Here is a 20634-nt window from a genome sequence, read left to right as displayed (position 1 = left end):
TGCTGGACTGGCTAATTGTTTAGAAACTTAATCTTTGAAAATTAGGAACATTAATATTATTGTACACTGTAGGAATTACTGTTCCATTTACATGTAGTTACGTAAACATTTGACTCAATGGAACATGATCAAACTCATTTCTTAGAATGTAAATTACTGTAACAATGATTGAGTCCACCTCGTACGGTATGTAAATGTAATGCTTTTCTTTACAGTGGAAGTGCACTTCGTTATCAAGCTAGTTCACAGGCACCCCACTCTTAATAATCTGAAAGAAACAATTTTATTCAAACTTAACAGAAAGATTAAGAACCCCAACTGGCAGGAGGCAACCAGTTGGCTACTTACAAAGCGAGGTAGAGTTGAATCTGGGACAACCGGAAACAAATCCAAACCAGAGGTTAGAATGGGATTTGAACCCAGGACAACTGCATGCAAAACCAACACCTTAACCACTGGACCATACCGCCTCCTTAAAAACCTTCTGATAAAACTTGATTTCACAAATGACCAGTTCTCAACCGGCTTGATAGCTCAGTTGGTAGAGTGAGTGCAGCGTACTGTAATTGCAATATCATGGGTTCAAATCCCATCCAAGCGTGGACTTTTTCATGCTTCCTTTGCAGCTACTTTAAGGTGCTCAACTAACTGCGATAATCTTTCCAACTTACGTTAAAATTTTGGAACATGATCATTAAGAAACTTACAGCTTTTGAAGATTTGAAACCCCAAAGAACCACACTGTGGACACTGACGTTAAATTGTTGTTATCAAGGTTCCTGGAGACAAAGACACAAGTTAGAAGGAGAAACACCAAAAACAAGTGAAAAAGCAAGCAGTTCATTTGCTAATACCCTAAAACTGGTGTCATAGCTTTTGATCCCCTTATTCTCTTAGTAACTTGAAATAGACCATTTTCATGAATGGTGACTGGCACATTAATTATTAGAAAAGACCTACTGCCCTCATTTTGAAACAAATGCTCAAGACAGGAAAGGCTTATTAGCATTAAAACAGAAGAATAATTGATTTAGCTGCCACTATGAAAGAGGTCTATGCCTGATTAAATGGATTGCTCACCTCCATCAAATGTTAATATCCATCTACGTTTATTAGCAGGAATAATATACCTGGCAACTTTTCTGTGTCATTTAACCCCTCCTGAGAAGGCAACTTATAGCTTCTTCTCCTCAGTGGGAAACCCCTTTTAAGGGCCCGATGTAACATTTGGAAGAGTTGTGAGGAATCCTAAGGGTGGTTTTGAAATTCTTAAGAAATCTAATCCCTCAATGATTGGTCTCTGTTTTAAATAACATCATAGATCTCTGGGGAAAAATACAATCATTTGCATGGAAATTACCCTACTTAGCACAGGTTTCCTTGACTTCCTCTCTACTAAGAAGGAAAGGACTTTTCTGCATGCATCTCAGACATTATGCAATGAGACACCATGCAACATCACCTCCATTCAGGCGCTTAAATTTAAACTGTTTATAGCAGGTTTGAAACCAGTTAAGAGTTAAATTATTTGTGAAAAGTTCTGGATGACATCCATTCAGAGGTTTCCTTTCATTCTTACAAGAGTGCGGGAAGTCAAGGAAACCTCTGTCACACAGTTTGTTTTCCTCTGGGGGAAACTGATTCTCAAGCCAGATTAGGTGCAGGGCTCAAAAATTAAAAAAAAAAAAGTGACAATTTTGTGACTACATCCAAAAATTTAGTTGTAAAGCAGTTGGGCAACAAATTGCATTGCCAGTGGTTAAACAAAAACACTATTTGTGTGTAAAGAAACCGCTGAAAATGGCGAATGATTGTGCACATAAAATGGATTGCAGCTAAATTGTGCCCCATATCTTAAGATTGAAAGGAAATTCATGGCAAGAAAGAATACTTTCATTCCTTATTTATTTAGCAAAAGTGGCAAATGCTAACCGTATTATTTTGAAAGAACGAAGATGAAAACTAGTCGCAAATTTACTACTTCTCCACATATTTTAGTCGCAAGTGGAACCGTATTGGTTGCAATTTCAAGCCCTGAAGTGTGAAATTTATTTCATTCACCAGGCAAAAGACTCGCACCATATGAAGGAGAGTTGCTTAAGGATCTAGTAATATTTCAGCTGTACATGTAAGTTAACCTCTCCTCTCCATTTATCTTTGTTTTCATCTGGTGGTGGTTTTGTTTTCCAGTTTCTATTTTGCCACTTATCAAGTGAAATTCTGTAAGGAAACCCACCCTAAGTTTGAAAGCTTCAGATGTTTTGTATTCATACCTATGCACCATTCAAGAGATTCTGGCCACAGACCCCAACTTATACCAAAGGACAATAATCAAGATTCTCTTAAAACAGAATAAATTACTACTATAATGCACTTACAGTTCTTTCAAATTGCTCATCTGCCAAAAGGAAGAACGTGAAATAGAGCTGATTTTATTCTTGGAAAGTTTTCTGCAACAATAAAGAGATAATAATTTTGTCATTTCTTTATTTATTTTCGCAAAAGTGGCAGCAATGTGGCAACTGCTAACCCTCTTGTTTTGAAAGAGCAAAGGTGAAAACAAATTTGCGACTTCTCCAGATATTTTAGTCACAAAGGTATTGGTCGCAATTTCAAGCCCTGCAGTAGACATAAATTATGCATGGCAGTCAGAGACTGAATTATGTTCAACCATTTAAATACAATCGTTATGAGAAAACTTTATAAAACTTCATAAAGAATAAATACATAAAGAATATCTGAACAAAGTAATATTGAGTCCAGTGAGTGATTAACTCTTTCCCTCTTAAGAGTGACTTAATCAACAGAACAAAACCACAAGCAGAACAAAGGCTTGCAGCAAAGTCTGTTAAATTTAGGGATAATGGTAGCCTCACAGCTATTCGTTGGCCAGGCATTGGAGCCATCTTCTGCCATGTTTTTGACTCTTAAAGGAGCCAGTGAAGATAAAAAGAGTAAAATCAAAAGGTAATTTAACCCTCAAATTGGCTAATCCCTATCACACAAAAACGTCGCTTCTCAGTGGTTTCAAAAAGCACTGACAGCCAAAAAAAAAAGCCTCGGCTACTTCACTCAGAGAAGTCACACACTCTTCCCCCAAAACTGACAGAAAAAATTAAGACAGATTCTTTCAAACCTAAGTTTAAACCCATTTTGACAATGACAACATGAAGTTGTCAAAACATACATGTACCAGTAATCATCAATTTTGCTTTTAAAATGTGGTCTCTGGGAGCATTCTTTTAAAAATGGCATGCCATCCGACTCCCCTAGAGAAATGGGCCATCAGACCTCTTGTTGATACAGTTGGTCACTACACTCAAACCAGCTGCCACCAACTTCAAGTTTTATTGAAACCTCTCTTTTCAAATTTCTGATCATTATGCAATGCCACAAGTCCCCCTTTCTAACACAGACTGCCTCATCCCACCCCACCCCTCCAAAAAATCCCTTAATTCAATGACCCATTGTTCCCTGGGAGTGAGACTTGACAGATTTTACTCGTCACCTGGGGGTGTCCCTGGGTGTTTGAGGTGTCAATAGGTTAAGGCCCCAGGGTGCCCCCATTGAGGAGTAAATTCATCTGGCATTAGACAGAGTAAAATCTATCAGTGGGCACTGGGAGTAAAAGGGCAAATGGGGATGTAATTATTGAGTGAACATACTAAATGTTATTAACCCTTTAAGGCCCGAGGGGACCCCCATTGATGAGTAAAATCACCTCCTGTAGGCAGAGTAAAATCTGTAAGTGACCAATAGGAGTAAAAGGTTTAAATGCTAAGAGCAAAGCATACATGTAAGTTTTGTCTCAAGAACACACTTTGCTGTGGGTGGGGGTTCTTTCACTGTTTTTGTTACTGAGAAGAACCGATTAATGAATACTGTACCGTAAGTATAGTCAGACATAGATTTGTTTTGGAATCCTATAAAAGTTGTTTTGATTCAAAAGCAAGCATTTCAGAGACCACAAGTCCATAGTTCACAAAGAGGATTTATTTAATCCCACCAAGAGGATTTCCATTCCAATTTTGGTAACAGCTCTAATCTTTACATCAATGCAGATTTCTGTAATTTTGGGTTCACCTGGGTGCATAAGACCACCAAGATTTCAGAAGTTTTTGTTCAAGTTGAAACCAGAACATTTCTGGTGATTTTAAAAGTATCGAAACAGAGGAGATTCAAAATTCTCATCAAGGAACCTCATATAAAAATCTATAGCTTATAATTTTTACCTTTTGTTGTTAATTTTTTGCTCTTGGTTTCTTTATGTCACATATCTGTGACTTTACAAGTTTTTAACCAAGTTTGGCCAAATTTCTTAGCCAATATAATCATTATTGTCATGGTTCAAATTTTTTCCTCATTCAATTAAATTTAAACCAATTCAATTTTCATTTTCCTTTGTTTCAGGTTAAGATAATGAATATAAGTGAAGGAGAAATTAAAACTGAACTGGTTTGAAAATTTTCGAACCCAGAAAAAATTTGAAACACAACATAATCAACAATTATTTCATGTGCACGTGTTGGATATGAGATGGTAAATAGCCAGCTCGGCACTACACGCCTCATTGGCTATAACCAATCTTATATCCAAGAAGTGCAAAAGGAATAATACTTGTTTTATTAAATTCAATTCCTTAAACTTCAAATGTTTGGAAGTACGAAATACGAGCGAAAAAAGCGAGAAAATCTGAGCAAACTTGATAAAGATACGATGTTGTGTAATACCTGGTGGTCAGACAGATGCAGGTTCATCACAAAATTATTTCTTACCTTTTTCGCATACTTCTAAACATCAGAATTGATATAAACTTCCACAAAAGGTTTTTTTTTTGTGCTTTATTCAGAGAGAAATTTTGCTTTCCGGCAAAAATTCATGTAATTTTCAATTAGCTTAGCAACGCTTACTACAATCATAAGGGCAAACAAGGTATATGAGCTGATAACCGAGATTGAGTAAACCAATCAGAGCATGAGAAATGCATTAACTGAGGTTACGAATTTAATGATTATTATTCTTTTCTTGATAAGGCAGTGTCACGCTTTTTAAGCTGTAGACTAGAAAGGAAAATAAAACTACGTCCTCGTCACATTCATTGTGGAAACCAAAAAAGATGATATAGTTTCATTACCGTGAACTAAAATAATTGGTAGTAAGCATTGAAGGTATTTTGTCATGCAAAGTTAAGGATGGTACCAGGCATGGATTAAAATTAAGAAAAGACATGATGTTGTCAACAAAATAATAACCAAGTATTTAATATGCATGGTTGGACATCCTGTGTATGTCACTGCACACATTCTTGTTTGGTTGTCGGGAATATTACACATGTGAGCTAAAAGAGTAATTTAGTAATGTTATTGAAATCTACATGTATTTCGGCCTAAAAAAATACACGCAAAAATACAGCGATAATTATAAGTACGCTCCTGAAATTTAAGTGTCAGTTTCACAAAAGAAGAAGGTAAATGAAGAACTTACAATACAGCAACAGTCTTGAGACTCTTCAAGGGAACATCCACAGCCCTGATCAAATTTTTTGTTAGATCTCTGAATAAAGTAAAGAGAATAAAAACATTTAACACATTATTTTTTTATCGCAATAGTCGACCATTTTACAGTCATGTGCTTATAGTTACCTGGCCTATGAATGAAAGTGAGGCTGGAGTTGACCTTGTTTAGATAGAATCCTCACTACTTTTCTTATGTAAATTCCCACTAAATTAGCATGAGAACATCATCATTAACATAAGAAAAGCAGGGAATCTCTATCATCACAAGGTCAACTCCAGCCACACTTTCATTTAATGGCCAGGTAACTAAGCACATAACTGCAATAAGGTATATTGCTTGTAATCTCGCAATCTGATTGGCTAATAATTTTTACATCATTTTTATCATAATTTTATTCTTATTGTTTTGTTGTAAATTATGTATTAATTTATTTGCAACTGAAAAGCCCATGATTATTGGGAGTTGCAATCCTTTCCAGTGTGGTGCCTCTTCCCAGTGGGTTCGGGCAAGAAGACGAATGACATTTTTCAGACTAATTTAAACCTATAAAGTTAATAATTATTCAAAAAAGAGCAAAATGAAGAACATTAATTTCATTGGTAAAGAAAAAATGAAAACTGTATTATTTTTTTGCTCTCGACTAGCACTTACAAGTATCCAGAAGGAAACAATCTTTTAAAGAGAGAACCAGTTTTGCTCCAATGAAAAAGTTCTGACCATTGAAAATCAACACTCACGAATAACTGACTGATAAAGGAATTTTTTTCCCCTGATAATTATTAGTTATTTCCAAAGGTGATTTATCAATTAAATACCCTCCATTATTCATGCCTGAGTATTACCAACACCAAAAAGATTTTTACCTTTGATAAAGCTAATTACAAAATGTGTAGATAGTGCTTTGTTTAATAAAACCAGTGAAAAGAATTTGTGCCGTGATAACAAAAAGTATTATTTTGAGAATCAAGTTAGCCACTTTTACACTCAGATATATTTTTATTTATTATTATCAGTTTGCCAGCTGTTTAATGATTTCAAAGTTTTCACAAACTACTGGTAATATAATAATATTATTGCTGTGGTTCAAAATTTTTCCTAGTTTAAATTTTTTTAAAACAGTTTCAGATTATGATAACGAACATTACACAAAGAAAAATGAAATTGAATTGGCTATGGTTTGAAAATTTTATAATTTAAAAAAAATTTTGAGCCACAACATAAACATTAATTTAAAAATTGATGAATTATTGTGCAAACATCCCTAGAAAATTATTGAGAATCTTTTGAGCAGATGCCACATGGTTTATTGTTGTAATATTTTTATTATGAGTTAAGGCAAAATAATTCCTGTACATGTCTTGCAACCAAGTTTGATTCAAAATATTGTTGTGTCTGAAATTACAACTCAAACTAGCAGCTACAGTACCTGTACCACGTATGTTGGTTCAGGCAGTGAAAAATTGCCTAAAATACCAATATTTTGGAAGTTTAAAATCATTTCAACCTTTTCAGTAGATTGAGTTGTAATTTTTAAACAAAGGGAATACATTGTATGTTATAAGACAAGGTTGACACACTTTAACACAGTCTGCAACACATTACATGACTTTGTATACTTCATAGAGTCCTTTCATCGGAAAACAAGAGGCCAAAAAATTAACCTCCCAACTGTATGGCTTCATACATGTACATGTACAAGTAGCTCTGTGAGTTGGTACAGTGTATCTAGAGTATTAACTGCATCCGCATCACAGTGGACATGGGTTTGAATCCTGCTGAAGCTCCCTGGTCTATTAGACAATTGCTTACTTTGTTCAGTTAAGAGGAGAATCACTTCTCCATTTCAATGGCCCATTTCCGAGTTGCTGCATGCCTCAGTTTCAAAGCGAGTCCTGGTGCACAACCATTCAAATGGAAATGAGTTGCGTATTCTTATGCAAATCAAACTTATTTCCCTTACAATAGTTGAGCACCAAGACTCACTTCAAAACCGAGACAAACAGCAACTCGGAAATGGCCCATTACCTTACATTTTCATTGGTCCCAGTATTTTAATGAATACTAATTTAAAATACATTGGATTTTTCTCAGATTCCAAGCATTCAAGCTAAATGACAATGTGCAATATTTCTACTTTACATTTACATGTACATTGTTTTAGACTAATATTCTTTGAGCATGAAAGTAAAGGTCTCAAAAAGAATTAATTCACAATACTCAACAGGCACTTTTTAGACCTAAATATGTAATGCTGTTGTAAAGGGTGGATGCTTATCTTGAACACAGGAAATCGTAAGATTATAGCCTGTCAGGTGAGCATCATGAAAAGCAGATGAAAATAAGAGATAAGCATTTTATTAAATAAACCATCCTGGGCTTAAGAAAATCTTCTACATAAGCTACTTACAATTTTCGTAAGGAGGTTAACTGGCTCAAGGCTGCAACTGGAATGGACAGAAGTTTATTTCTGCTAAGCTTCCTAATAAGAGACAACCACACATAAAAACAAAGTCAGTTACAAATAAATTATTAAAAACTGATTTGTTTTGGAGACAATTAAAGAACAGACACACAAGTACAACAGAGCAAGTAAATTCATGCATTTCAAATTCAGTAAAAACAAGCTAGCGTGCTTTACATGTGTAAATATTCTTCTAAGCATGCTGATGACATGAATGAACTTGACCTGTGTTCCTTGTTTTGTCAAAACTAGGTTGTCATTGTTATGAAAACTAGTACATTGTCATTGTTATAAAGCAATAATATTCTTACTTCAAATAAATTAATTATCTTAGCTGTGCATTTATCAAGTTTTGATAAACTCTGCAAGTTTGGAGAGGATTCAAGGAGCTTGAATAGCTAAACTTTTGCCTTTTTGTCAGGCTTTCTAATCTCAATAACACGTTTACATACTGTATTATACACAATATGAAGCCTGATATGCGCATGATATACAGTCATATATCTTTGAGTAGAGAAAGCCTTATCATAAGGAACAAAATGCTACATGTAATTATTCCTTGAACCAATTTAAAAATGTAAAATGTATTGAAAGAGCCTTGATGCCAGAAAAGCTGATAATTATGACAAACTATGTTTTCCAGAACCTGGGCACACTCTTAAATCAAGTTGCAAATGTGCTGCAAGGGGATATTTTGATTGATTTTCACAAAAGTACACAATTTCATTCATTCATTCATTCGCAAGGATTAATACGAAACTCGTGGGAGCAGTTTTCTATCTGTGATCAGAGTGATTAGAACAAATGCAAATTTAAATATCCCACCACCTTGTGTGTCTTTGAAACTGTATACACACATGATGTGTTGAATTCTGTTGCAGTGAATTGAGTTTCTTCACTTCAGAATTCGGGAATACAGAATATTTACCCAGGAAGCCCCACTCACCTGGAGATGATTTTAAGGGAGGCCTGCGAGATTATGTCCAGGTTTGACCCTAATTAGATGAATGCGAATTTCAATAAGCGTCACGGAGTGTCTCCTTGCTCTTCTCGCCAACTTGAACATCACTCGTGTCTCAAAATACATCCCTCAAATGCTGCTCTTTGAGTAAAGATTAACTGCTGCATTTACCCAAAGCTTAAAATAACGCTATAAACCTTTATTCTTACCTTGTTGTTGAAAATAGGTAGCAAATGCTTAGACTTGAAGGGACACTTCGTGTTGGATGTCAAAATTGGGCATGCATCTAATTAGGGTCAAACCTGGACATAAGTGAGGCCTGAATCCGGATGGAATTGGAATTGGAATGAAGAGGGAAGAAAAACTGGAGGGACCCAAAGAAAGAGAAAACTAACAACAAACTCAACCCTAGTATGGCATAGCATCCATGAACTGAACTGAGAGTGCTATCCCTGTTGCCCCATCCCTTTTACATTGTACATGAACCAACTTTTATCAGAGTGATGGACACCTGCCTCCTACCCTTCCATGGAAGGGGCTCATGGCGGCCATCACTCAGAGCAAACCCAGGCAACACTAGAACCTCCTGGGCGCCATTTCTCGAAAGTCCCGAAAACTTTTCAGGCTTGAAAAGCCACTTGTGAAACTGCCAACCACTTATTTTGGAAAGCCAATCTTTTAACTTGCTTTTAAGGTAACAAAAACAAAAACAAAACTTGGGATTTGACGACTTAAATCCTCTCCGTTAGCACTTGGGATACAGAGAGAATTGTGACACCCGAAAAATGGCCTGTCAAGTTTCGGGACTTTCAAGAAACAGGCCCCTAGATATTATTCTGGCATCCAATCTCCACTTTGTGAATGTTACATGTAACTGACAACCTCAACATTAACACTCACTTGACTTTAATTATTTCAAAAAAATACCTTTTCATTGCTAAATATGACATCTACATGTATGACTTTGCTCTTATAAGGCATAACTTATTTGAAGAAATTGAACTTACAAAGACTGGACAGACGTCAGGTTGGCAAAGGCATTTGGTTCAATGGTTGAAATACGATTGCTGTTCAGGAACCTAATAATCACAAAAGCCATGAAATAAATTAATTTACATTCGTTTTGTTTTCAAGGGTGCATAATTATAATGACATTCAAAGGTTTTGTTACATTTTACACAAGCAGTAAGGTTCCTTATTAGGAGGTTCCTTCCTTATGAAGTGTTGGGAATGCTGTGGTTTTGACCATCTCCCTTTCTCACTCCTAAATGTATCATTCCACTTTTTAATAGTACAGCTGTATCTGTGTAACAGAGGTTTGCCAGGAGATGCGAGTACAATGTGATCTACAGCTGCCTACAACAGTCAACACCCAGTTGTTGAAACAATGAATTATTAGAGCTGTCCACCAGATAAAATAAGTCATAGCTAAACCAAATGCACAAAGGATCCAGTGGATAGTAGGGTCATTATTAATCTTATTGTTATCATCCTCAGCATAATAATATTCCCACTGGGTATATGCACTCAACTTGAATTAGGATGATAAAACAATCATTCAAATCAGTACTTACAGATATTGCAAAGACATTCTTTTTGTCACATTTTGTGAAGGAATAACCGAGATCTTGTTGCGATGCCTACAGGAAAAGCAGCCCAAAAAACAACCTCAGTAACTCATAAACAACCCTTCATCTTTCCAAGGGTGAGCACTCAAGATGCCAAGCTTTTTAAAAGTGCGCTTTTACATTGGAATGCACGGAATTTATCCGTTCATTTTCTTTGAAGGTTCCACAAGTGCTAAATCCAACTGTAGAGAATTATTGACAGAGATCAACCAAAAAATCTTCTGAAAAAGATGGCACATGCCAGGAGTTATAGAGTACATTGTACCAACAGATTTTCAGAGCATAATGCAACGAAAACCAAACTAAAGCAGTACAATGCAAAGGAGAAGACAGTACATGTACCATGACTTGTATCATCCAGTTGTTATAATTATATTCGTGCCATGGTAGTAATAATATTGTTCTTATAAATTTCCCTGAGTTTTCTGAGTGATTTCAAGGGGTTTCCAAAAAACAAATTACAAGTTCTTTTGCAATTATAATGGCTTCTTCAAATGCTGAAGCAGAAAAACTGAGGGAAAGATTCGACAAAAATTATAAGCCAGAATTACTAATGTTCTTTTAACGGAAAGCATCCCACATTCTTCTTACAGTACAGTCACAAGTACAGCAAACACAAAGTTCATGTTCAGTTTGATTCCACAAAAACAACTTCATTTCTCAAAAGTCTTCCTACAATCTTTAGAATCATACATTTAAGTTACTTACAAAGTTAAACGAACCAGAGATGAAGGCAAAGCCTGCCAAGGTGGTGCTTCCTTAAGCTGATTTTCATGAAGGAATCTGAGAAGGAAAATACAAATAATTATTATGTGTTCTAGTTGAGTTTATAAATACTGGTAATGATATTATTTTATATGTAAACTCTTGGCATTTTGTCACTTCCTTAAGTTTATCTTCTCTTTGATTCTGCACTTCAAACTTGTCAAGAATTAAACAACTTTGTAACATGTATTGTAACTTAAAACAGTCCACCCAATCATGCATGTTCACAAAGAGTGAGCATGTTTTATAGTCCTTAATTTGCACACCACTGTATGAAGTGAAGTGTGTATTTCATGAGGGTACAGTACATGTAGCATTTAATAGCCACAAGCTAATGAGCTTGCGGCCCTCAATCAGACCAGACCACAACACCCAGAACTCTGTGCCCTGCCCAAACTGAATACTTTCATGCTTTGCAAAAAGTGCACTCCCATGTATAAAACATTGTTACACTGTACTTTTCTTTCCTTGCAGTGCATGCACTGAAAATGCATAAAACTAGTCCACGTAGCTAATGCATTGGGTTACATGTTCATGTACACTGTAGTTGTAATATCTACCTTTGAACCATCTGTTTGCTATATAACTTGATATACATTCTAACACACATGTAACTCTACCAACATGTGTGCTCTGATTGGTCAATTATGCAAGGGTTTCATTCAAAGCTGGTCAGCATCGGTATACTGCCATCTGTTTGTCAGAAATTCGCCTCTAACCTCTGGCTACTCTGTCTTGATTTTCACTCAAAACCTTGTAAAAGATGAGAGTGACTGCTGTTTACATCGATTAGCCCAGGTATCCATTTCAAAAGTTATTGAAACCCCTGATTATGCATTTCCCATTTGTGCCTGGATACACAATACCAATAACAGTTGATATGTCCAGCTCCATTGTTCACAAAATGTGCATGCTTTCCACAAACTAATAATCTCTGGGGTTTTCTTTGGTTTCAAATTGTTTAAAAGACTGCTAACCTTGCAGCATGCAAATGTGGAGTTATGGATGCCCTTGGGAGGTTTGCTAAGCATCTATGACTCATTGACAATGCTTTTACGATGGATGATTACCATTTCCTAAGTACGCAGATCAATACACAAAACAACATTGTTTACTGAAAAAACTTACAGCTCCTGGAGGTTTGAAAGTCTTGACAGTTTTGGCAAGTCCAACGTCGTCAGTTCATTCAAACTTAAATCTCTACAATTGAGAAAAAGAAGACTTAGTAACAAAAGATTACATGTACAAATGTGTTCACTTTTCCAGCATTAACTTACTAAAGTACAGTATCAAGGACTATAATTCGAATGAACCTCCACAATGCTTGTATGAATACTCCAAGAATATTTTGCTTTTCTTTAGCTTTTACTACTCTCATGGTGGGCAAACGTTCAAATTTTAAACCCTTTCTGTCCTTCTGTTCTGAGAGTAAGATTTACTGTCTAACGCCAAATAATTTTACATGTCAGTGGGGAAGGGGGGGTGGGGGGTGCTTCAGGGATAAATGGGGTAACAACATAATTATGTAGGGGAGCTTTCCTTTTGTCAGAACTGGCCAGCCAGACCCGTCAATTTGCAAAGAAAATGCAACAATTGAAGGAACACTTACAAGTACATGATAATCCCTCGTATTCTTCCGGAGGAGTGTACATTTGTATATCATCCTCAAAGAGTGTTAATTTGAAGGTGTTGTAGAGTTAGTCCTTCCGAATGCCTGGTCTAGCCAGTCAGTTCTACCAAATGGAAAGTGCCCTAGGTTCACTAAAAAACCTGTTCCCTTTAACCATAGTTAATCAAGAGATTGGTCATGAAACCTTAAAAACTCCAAAAGCGAGAACAGTGTTGTGGCAATTGATGTTGAATTGACTGTGACCCTGCACAATCTCTTGTTTTCACTTTGCATGGGTTTGCATATTAGTTGCCCCTAATTTAATCGAAGGATTTGGTTGGTTATCTTCTCGAAAAAGGTGTGTTTTGCGCATGGTCAAGGCCAAAAATACAGACAAAAACATGAAACAAAGGAACTTGTCAAGTTTCATAACCATCTCCATGCATTGACTACGCTTAAACCCTTACAGTCCAGAGAATGAGGATTACAGACTGATTTTACTCATCAATGGGGTCGCTTCAGAGACAAATGGGTTAACAATGACCAGAATTGGTTCACGCTAACTCTATCAAATAAAATTTACCTGTAACTACGGGCATACAATATTTCTCCAAAATGTTCAGTCTCATGAATTTACAAATAGATTCAGAAAGCTAGAGTTTGTTTATACCTATCCTCACTTCTTGTTCAGAATGTTTGTTAGCAATCAAGTTCATATATTGAAATTCTCTTTGAGCACCAAAAACAACTTTCATTTTGCAGATATTAAAAAAACTCAAAGCATTGACAGAAAAGTTGCTAGCACTTTTACAACAATATATCAACCACTAAACAACAAATGACAGATAATTATATACAATCTCATCCTCACAAGTTCACCCACAATACAAACCACTCTGCAAAAGTCATGCAATGATGTAATACAAACATAAGAATGAATTAGTAATCGAGTAAAACCATCCATAGCTGCTACTTCTCAGAATCAAGAGTTCATTACGTTTCTCATGGTTTCCAAGTTTTCATTCTGTACATGCACCAAAAACGTAAATTACCCACAACGTACTGTAGCACTTGCTTAGTTAGAATCCAACGGTCCAATAGCTTAATAAATGTCATGTCCCATATCATTAATTTTGTCAAGCAACATCAACTGTAGTGTACATCAATGTACAGTACATCAATACTCTTCTTGTTGACCTATTTTTGACAATCTTGAGGCCAAGAAACATCTTTGAATGATGAATCACAAACAAGAGAATCCACTCAAACAAATGAGAGTTCCAAAGTACTATGATGAAGGCACAAATACAGAAATATTTGAAAGGAACATTCATCATCACTTCCAAAGCAGTACCATTAAGCCTAGTTATCAGGTTGACCAACTTGGATTGGTTCAACAAATTTCTGTACACAAACACATTGAAATTACTTCATTTTCTGGTTGAAAGTACATCTGTTGTGGATTTAATTACAAGTTAAGCCATACTGGATAGTCTGAATGCAAAAATGGCCACCAGTAAATTAATTCCTTCATCTTTGGGAAAATTAGTTATTTGCATGATTTGCCTAATAATGTAGCTAAAATCCTTTTAATTTTACACGTGGTCACAAATCTATCAGAGTTAATTAGCACAAAGATGCATGTACAGGAATAATTTATTGGTGCCCATTTTTGGGAAGAAACTTGCATGGGTGACCTTTAATTTGGCAATATGCCCAAACATTTTAGGTTTGATTTCAATCCAAATCGTTTCAGTCAGGCTTGGAGGTTTTGTTTTTCTCTCCAGCTTCTCTGTTTTTTTTTTGCTCATCAAAATGAACGTCAGCCTGTTGAGGCCATATGCCATGTAAATGAGCGTCCCTTGTGAAAGAAAGTGTTTTTCTTGTTTTTGATTGTCTTGTGTACAAGACAAAGGAGAAAAAAGACAAGACAAGACAAAGGAGAAAAACAAAAAGTAGCAAAATTGGTATACATGTAATTTGACAATTTAGGTGTTAGAATTTCTGGGAGAAGTCACATTTTTCTAACTCTTCAGGTCAACAAAAATTAAGGTTTTGAGAAAGTCAAGAATTCGCACTTGTACATGAGCTTATTTTTCACTTGAAATAACTTCCATCTGTTTTTGAAAGTATCATCAATGATAGCTGCACCTATTATTGTTTTCTTAAACACACTATTACAGTATTTTCTTCTGACAATGGTATTCTGTTGATTTTAAACCTGACGGCGAGACCGTGGATTTTCCTCTGGCTGACGCAAACTGGGGTTGCTTTACAGTAGGTCTGAACGGGTTAAGACTCAATAATTATTGTTAGAATCTGAAAAAACCTTCAAATGGCTCATGAATGTTTCTAAAAGCATTTTTAAATTTTTTATCTACAGTATGCTCACCTTGTTACCAGGCTTAATTACTTGCAATGGACATACATGTACACTCTCAAACCCATCATGCTTGATGACACAGTGGGTATTGCACTTCAAGCGCAGTGCTCACAGAAAGACTACGTACTTTTTTCAGTGACTTCAGTTTGCCTTGCATTAGGAGTAAAATTCAAAATGAAAATAACAAAATGATTGTGTTTGCTTTGAATGAAGAGATGTATCAAGGAGCAACAAAAATTTGAGTTTCGGTACACTCTGACGGTCTACTTTTCGCAGATCTGTCCTTTCCTACAGGACAGAGCGGTTTAAAGCATTTTTTGATCAGCATTAGGGTTAAATATACCATAACTATGAGGACATCTTTGGTCTAACTAAGCCACGATTAGCACTAACAGGCTTTGAGGAACTTAGCCCAGTTCTTTTAAATTGCTTTCCTTTTTGGTTCTCTTGCAAAGATTAATTTCCTCTTTCTTGTTACTGGTTTTATGGAAGCACACTCCCAATGATTCTTTCTGTTGAAAGGTAAATTTAAATCCAGTGAGAATCACTGGCTCAGACTTTTCAAAACTTTCACAGTTACTGCAAGTGGTACACGTATATTAAAGAGAAGGGCTGCTATATAATAAGTACATCTCTAAAAACCAAGGTCATCGCCTTTAACGTAATCGATAAACTTGGTTATTGCCTAAAGTGATTTGCTGGGTCAAATTTGGAATTACAGTAGCATTCTGAGCCAAAGAGCCTTTGATCTGTCTTTGATCCTCCCAGTGCTGTACTGTTGTTGCAAACAACAAAACATCATGGTTGACAAGTACAAAATGTATCAATATGCATGGGGGGAAGTGCTACAAATATATATTGGACATACACTTAGCAATACACTGTTTTCCAGTGTTCATTTTGTTCGTTTTCCAAACACTGCATAAACCTTTCAATCCCAAAATGTTTAAAGAGTGCACATGGGTAACACTTGATAAATGAATTTTATAAACATAGTGATTTTCATTAGGTGTAGCTCAGTGTAATGCCCAACTCAGTAGCGAGCAAAAAAGTCAATGCAAGACCTATATAGGTGATTCCAAACTACATGTACGGTATGTGGTTCAAGAGAAAAAACAAAAATTCCAAATAAATTGGTGACGTTGGAGTAAATAATGAGGTGCTTAGGTCTGCAAGTCAAGCTTCCACTGAGTAACCTCAAACAAATTGTTTTGGAACAAAGACATTTTCTGTCAAAGAAATCATTACTAAAAGTAGTAATGAAGTCAAAAAAATCTTGCATAACATTATTCTAATGTGCACATCGTAGCTTGTATTTTGTAAATCATAAAACTGAGACAGGAAACTTCCAAACACCAGAATTCACTAATGTTGTCAACGAGCTTGTAATAAACCAGTTGCACCTCATTTAAAAGCCTAATTAGTCATACCTAACTTCTGTTAAAAACAGCACATTTCACATACTTCACTTAGAGTTTGGAAAGTATATTAACCATAGAGAAAGCAAACTTAATTTCTTGTTATTCCACTTTAAAATTTTGGATAACCTTTTGGGAAATTTTCCAGATGAGCACACCCAAAAACCTAATCCATTTGTACCATTCATATACCAATCTAAGCATGTGCCTTTTTTTGGTAAAAACCAATTTTCTCCAGTGGCATGAATTAAGAAGTCCTCCAACTACACGTACATGTAAAGGTCATTGTTCTTTACTTGTAGTGTTTAGTTTTGTGTTGAAACCAAAGGATTTTACACTTGAAAAACTTGTAAACAGCTCAGCTAAAACATACCAAGACGAAAAACCTGATTAGTGTATTAGGAATGACAAGAAATCAAATGCGTGATTTCCAACAAAAAGACCTCAAGGGTATGAAATGGACCTCTGTTACACAGTGGATACTGTCTGACGCTTTCTTCCGCAAGTGAAATCAAGTCATGAAACTCTTTAGCTAGCCCAGGGAGATATCAATATTCAAATAGAAGCAATGCTCTAGCTAAGGAAAGAAACTGCCAAAAGGTGGCCAGTTTGTTCCAGCTATTGCCGATGTTTCACTGAAATTTTAAATTACTTTTTATACAAGATATTTTTCCAACACTGGCACGCTTACGATGCAAAGGATTATTAGAAAAGCTTATTAAAGGATCGGATCTTGATCCACCCAAAATGTTGGAGCTAAGAATGCCATTTTTGCACACACTAATAGAATGGAAATAGAATATTCATTACCAAAGGAGAAAAGAACTATTTAATGGAGACAAAATTGATTGAAATTCTAGAAACCAAAATGGTTCCATCTAAATGAGTGTGATATTAACAAACAATCTGTCAACTTTTAGGAAACAGCATTTCAAAGATGTGTGACACATCATCTGGGGCAAATATCAAGCTAACTAGTTTGAAAGGACAATACCAGATGAACTGTTGATAAAAGGGTTTCTTTAAAAATTTCAAGTACATACAATTCCTTTTACTTGGGGGATAAAAGCCTTCATCACGTCAAATCTTATTTCTTAATCAAAACAAGACGATCAAACACAATATACAACGAGAAAACAACACGGTTTGGTTGTCTGCTTTTTATGAAATTCTTAATTAAGGAAAGCAAGTCTAATTAATGCTCTTCTGAGCTCAAAAAATACTCTTACAAGAATTTCCACCACACCGTTTCATCATAAATCAATAAAATTTCCTGTCCATTCGTTTCTGAGTGTTGCGGATTAATTAAGAACAGCTGGATTTAAAATTCCAGTCTACGAAGTATAAAATTTCCAAAATCCCATAAAAATATGATAAGTCATTTTCTTTGAAGCGCGCGCACACAAAGTTATCTTAATTATTTTTTCCCGAAATAAAGCTTAAAAAAGTAAATTGGGAAACAGCTAGAAATTACTATTGTTCGGAATAATTCACAAAACCACTCCCTTTTAAGTAAAAAGCGTAGTTCGAAAATGCTCAGGACTCACCAATTCAACAGTAGGGGGTAAACTGCTTGGAGATGAATTAGCATATGTTGTGTTGGTTGCCTCCGGCAAAAAAACACATTTCCCTTCGTCATAATTGATAAATCCTTTACCATGATAATCAATTGAAGTTACAAGTTTCGACAAGATATACGAGTTACCAACTTCAGCATCTCGTAAATCCAAGTCTAATAAATTGCCATATCGAAATCTATTATGACAATAACAGGATGCGTGTAAAGTCATACCTTGTTGCGAAACTTAAGCTCATATTTACTAAATTAAAAATTCTTTTGAAAAAGCATTTTCATTGAATGCAACAGCAGGGGATTTGGCCATTGAAGACTACATGCCAGCTAGTAATCAACACAAGCCTTAGGATGGCAATTCAAACTTACGAAATGCGAAATGCTGCGCTAAAAGCAATCACGAAATTTGTTCAACTTTTTCTGTACTTCCAGTGTAATGAACACAAAGAAAAGAACAATTAAGATTCACTGAATAACATCCTTACCCTAAACAAAAACAATGCCGAGCACAAAATACAAAGAGCTAATTTCATAAATTTGTTTGAAGCGAAATAATTGTGTTCTTGTCCGCTCTTGACACCTATTTTAAGAAAGGCAGCAAATTTAACTGATCCGTGAAGTATAGAAGAATAATCTGCGAAATAAAAAATGATACTATCTGAAAAAGAAACAACAGATTCTCTCCAAGACAACAAACTTCCTTTTTGCTGACTTTTTAAACCGCAAATGCTAGAAAGTCTTTCTTGCTGCTGTATGGACAACACACGTTGCGTTAAAGTGGGTCAACAGTTTGCAAAATCAAAGCTATGAAGACCCAAAAGAAATAGAGACACGTCGCTAAAAGGCTACAGGGATACAACCAAAAACTTAACGTAAGCTATGTTGTGAGAGAACAGGACAGGATATGCATAATTTGCTAGTGATGTCCTTATGTCAATACCACGACAAATGCAAACAATAGTAAAATGATTTCTCTTTCCCTGTTGTACTTCTAAAATAAACTCTTTCGAGAGCGCGAAACCGTAATTTATTTTACACCCAGAGAAATATCGAATTCACAGTTTATTAAGGATCTTGTTATTTGTTTAACCAAGAAATGATAACTGCGAAGAGAACTCTTTCACTTGACTAAATTATCGGTAGAAACGGCGAATCGTGAGCAAAAGCTTAAGGGACTTGTTTACCCACGCTGTGGAAAAATGCACTTTGCGCTGGCAATGAAATCACAAATCAAGTTTGTCAAAGAAAGATCATCTCTTTCCTAATTCAGCTTACTTTTATCATTTCTGAAAGAAAACGTCGAATTTAACGATGTGACATCTGCACATAACGTGACCTTTCAAAATTTCGTGCCGAGCTTAAGCTTATGTCTAGTCATTGTTGAGCTAAATCTCTCCTTTAACGCGTTATGCACAATCGAGTCCATGAAGCTAACTGTCAAAGGCGCATAACATCATTACATATATTTGAGTAACAATGCTGTACAAAAGCGGCAAGCACCCTTTTATACAGTTTTCACACCAAGACATTGCTTGTTGATGAAGTTGTAAGGTGACACCAGCTAGTACAACCAAATTTCAAAAACTGCCATTCGTAAGTATTCATCTTTAAGATAAAGGATTCGTCGAAATATCTTATCAAAAACCGATAAACACGAGATTTCTACAAGGACAGTTCGTTAGGACCGACTTGGGGCACCTTAAAAACTTCGAAAACTGAACAAACAGAAACACTGACACCACACGGCAACCGTGGATCGACGATCAAGCTGAAGCAATGGCGATACTCACAGAGATGTTGTAGTCTGAGGAATCCCCTCTGGTATTGTTTTAAGACCACGATTTTCGCAGTCCACTTTCGTTCCAGAACAACTGCAGGGCTTTGCTAAAGCACATACTTGACCGCTTGGATCTTGACAGAGTGCTGCTCCGAATAAAGCCAAACATATCCCAACCAATGCATTAGCAATATAAACGAACGCCATGTTTTATCCCAGCACAAACACATAACCTGGAAAGCGTTCCTTCAAATTGACACAATCAGCGGGAACGAATTCCCAACGACATCCACCCTGAATTGAAGGCTTTCTTCCCTTGGCGGGATCTCTGTGTTTAGAAATGACTCTTCACGCAAAGTTCTTCATCAACCTCGCTTGAAATTCAATGCCAATTTCGCGACATGAAACTGACCACCCACGAACGTCAGAGCAACAATTGCGCGCCGTCTAATTGGTCAGCTGTCACGAAACGTCGAAGAAAATAACAAGGCGTTGAAGCGCGGGATAACCCAAACAAAATTTGCTCTATTCCGCTCCGATTC

General features: G+C 36.0%; 1 protein-coding gene across 1 annotated transcript in view; it reads right to left on the bottom strand.

Moving 5' to 3' along the window:
* Nucleotides 1-688: 688 nt before the first annotated feature.
* The window catches only part of LOC138010919 (leucine-rich repeats and immunoglobulin-like domains protein 1), a 20302-nt gene continuing 356 nt past the window's right edge, over nucleotides 689-20634 (bottom strand). Inside the window, exons 1-9 of the mRNA XM_068857930.1 lie at nucleotides 20106-20634; nucleotides 12461-12532; nucleotides 11276-11350; nucleotides 10514-10579; nucleotides 9947-10018; nucleotides 7925-7996; nucleotides 5485-5553; nucleotides 2379-2450; nucleotides 689-779 (exon numbers count right to left, since the gene is read on the bottom strand). The exon at nucleotides 20106-20634 is cut by the window's right edge and continues 356 nt beyond it. Coding sequence (XP_068714031.1) covers nucleotides 704-779; nucleotides 2379-2450; nucleotides 5485-5553; nucleotides 7925-7996; nucleotides 9947-10018; nucleotides 10514-10579; nucleotides 11276-11350; nucleotides 12461-12532; nucleotides 20106-20299 — 768 coding nt within the window. The 5' untranslated portion in view covers nucleotides 20300-20634 and the 3' untranslated portion in view covers nucleotides 689-703. The remainder of the gene's footprint in view (nucleotides 780-2378; nucleotides 2451-5484; nucleotides 5554-7924; nucleotides 7997-9946; nucleotides 10019-10513; nucleotides 10580-11275; nucleotides 11351-12460; nucleotides 12533-20105) is intronic.

The sequence above is a fragment of the Montipora foliosa genome, chromosome 7, assembly GCF_036669935.1.
Source record: "Montipora foliosa isolate CH-2021 chromosome 7, ASM3666993v2, whole genome shotgun sequence".
In the NCBI taxonomy this organism is placed as follows: Eukaryota; Metazoa; Cnidaria; class Anthozoa; order Scleractinia; family Acroporidae; genus Montipora; species Montipora foliosa.
Note: the sequence above shows the minus strand (reverse complement) of the source record. Positions and strands in the feature narration are given on the sequence as shown.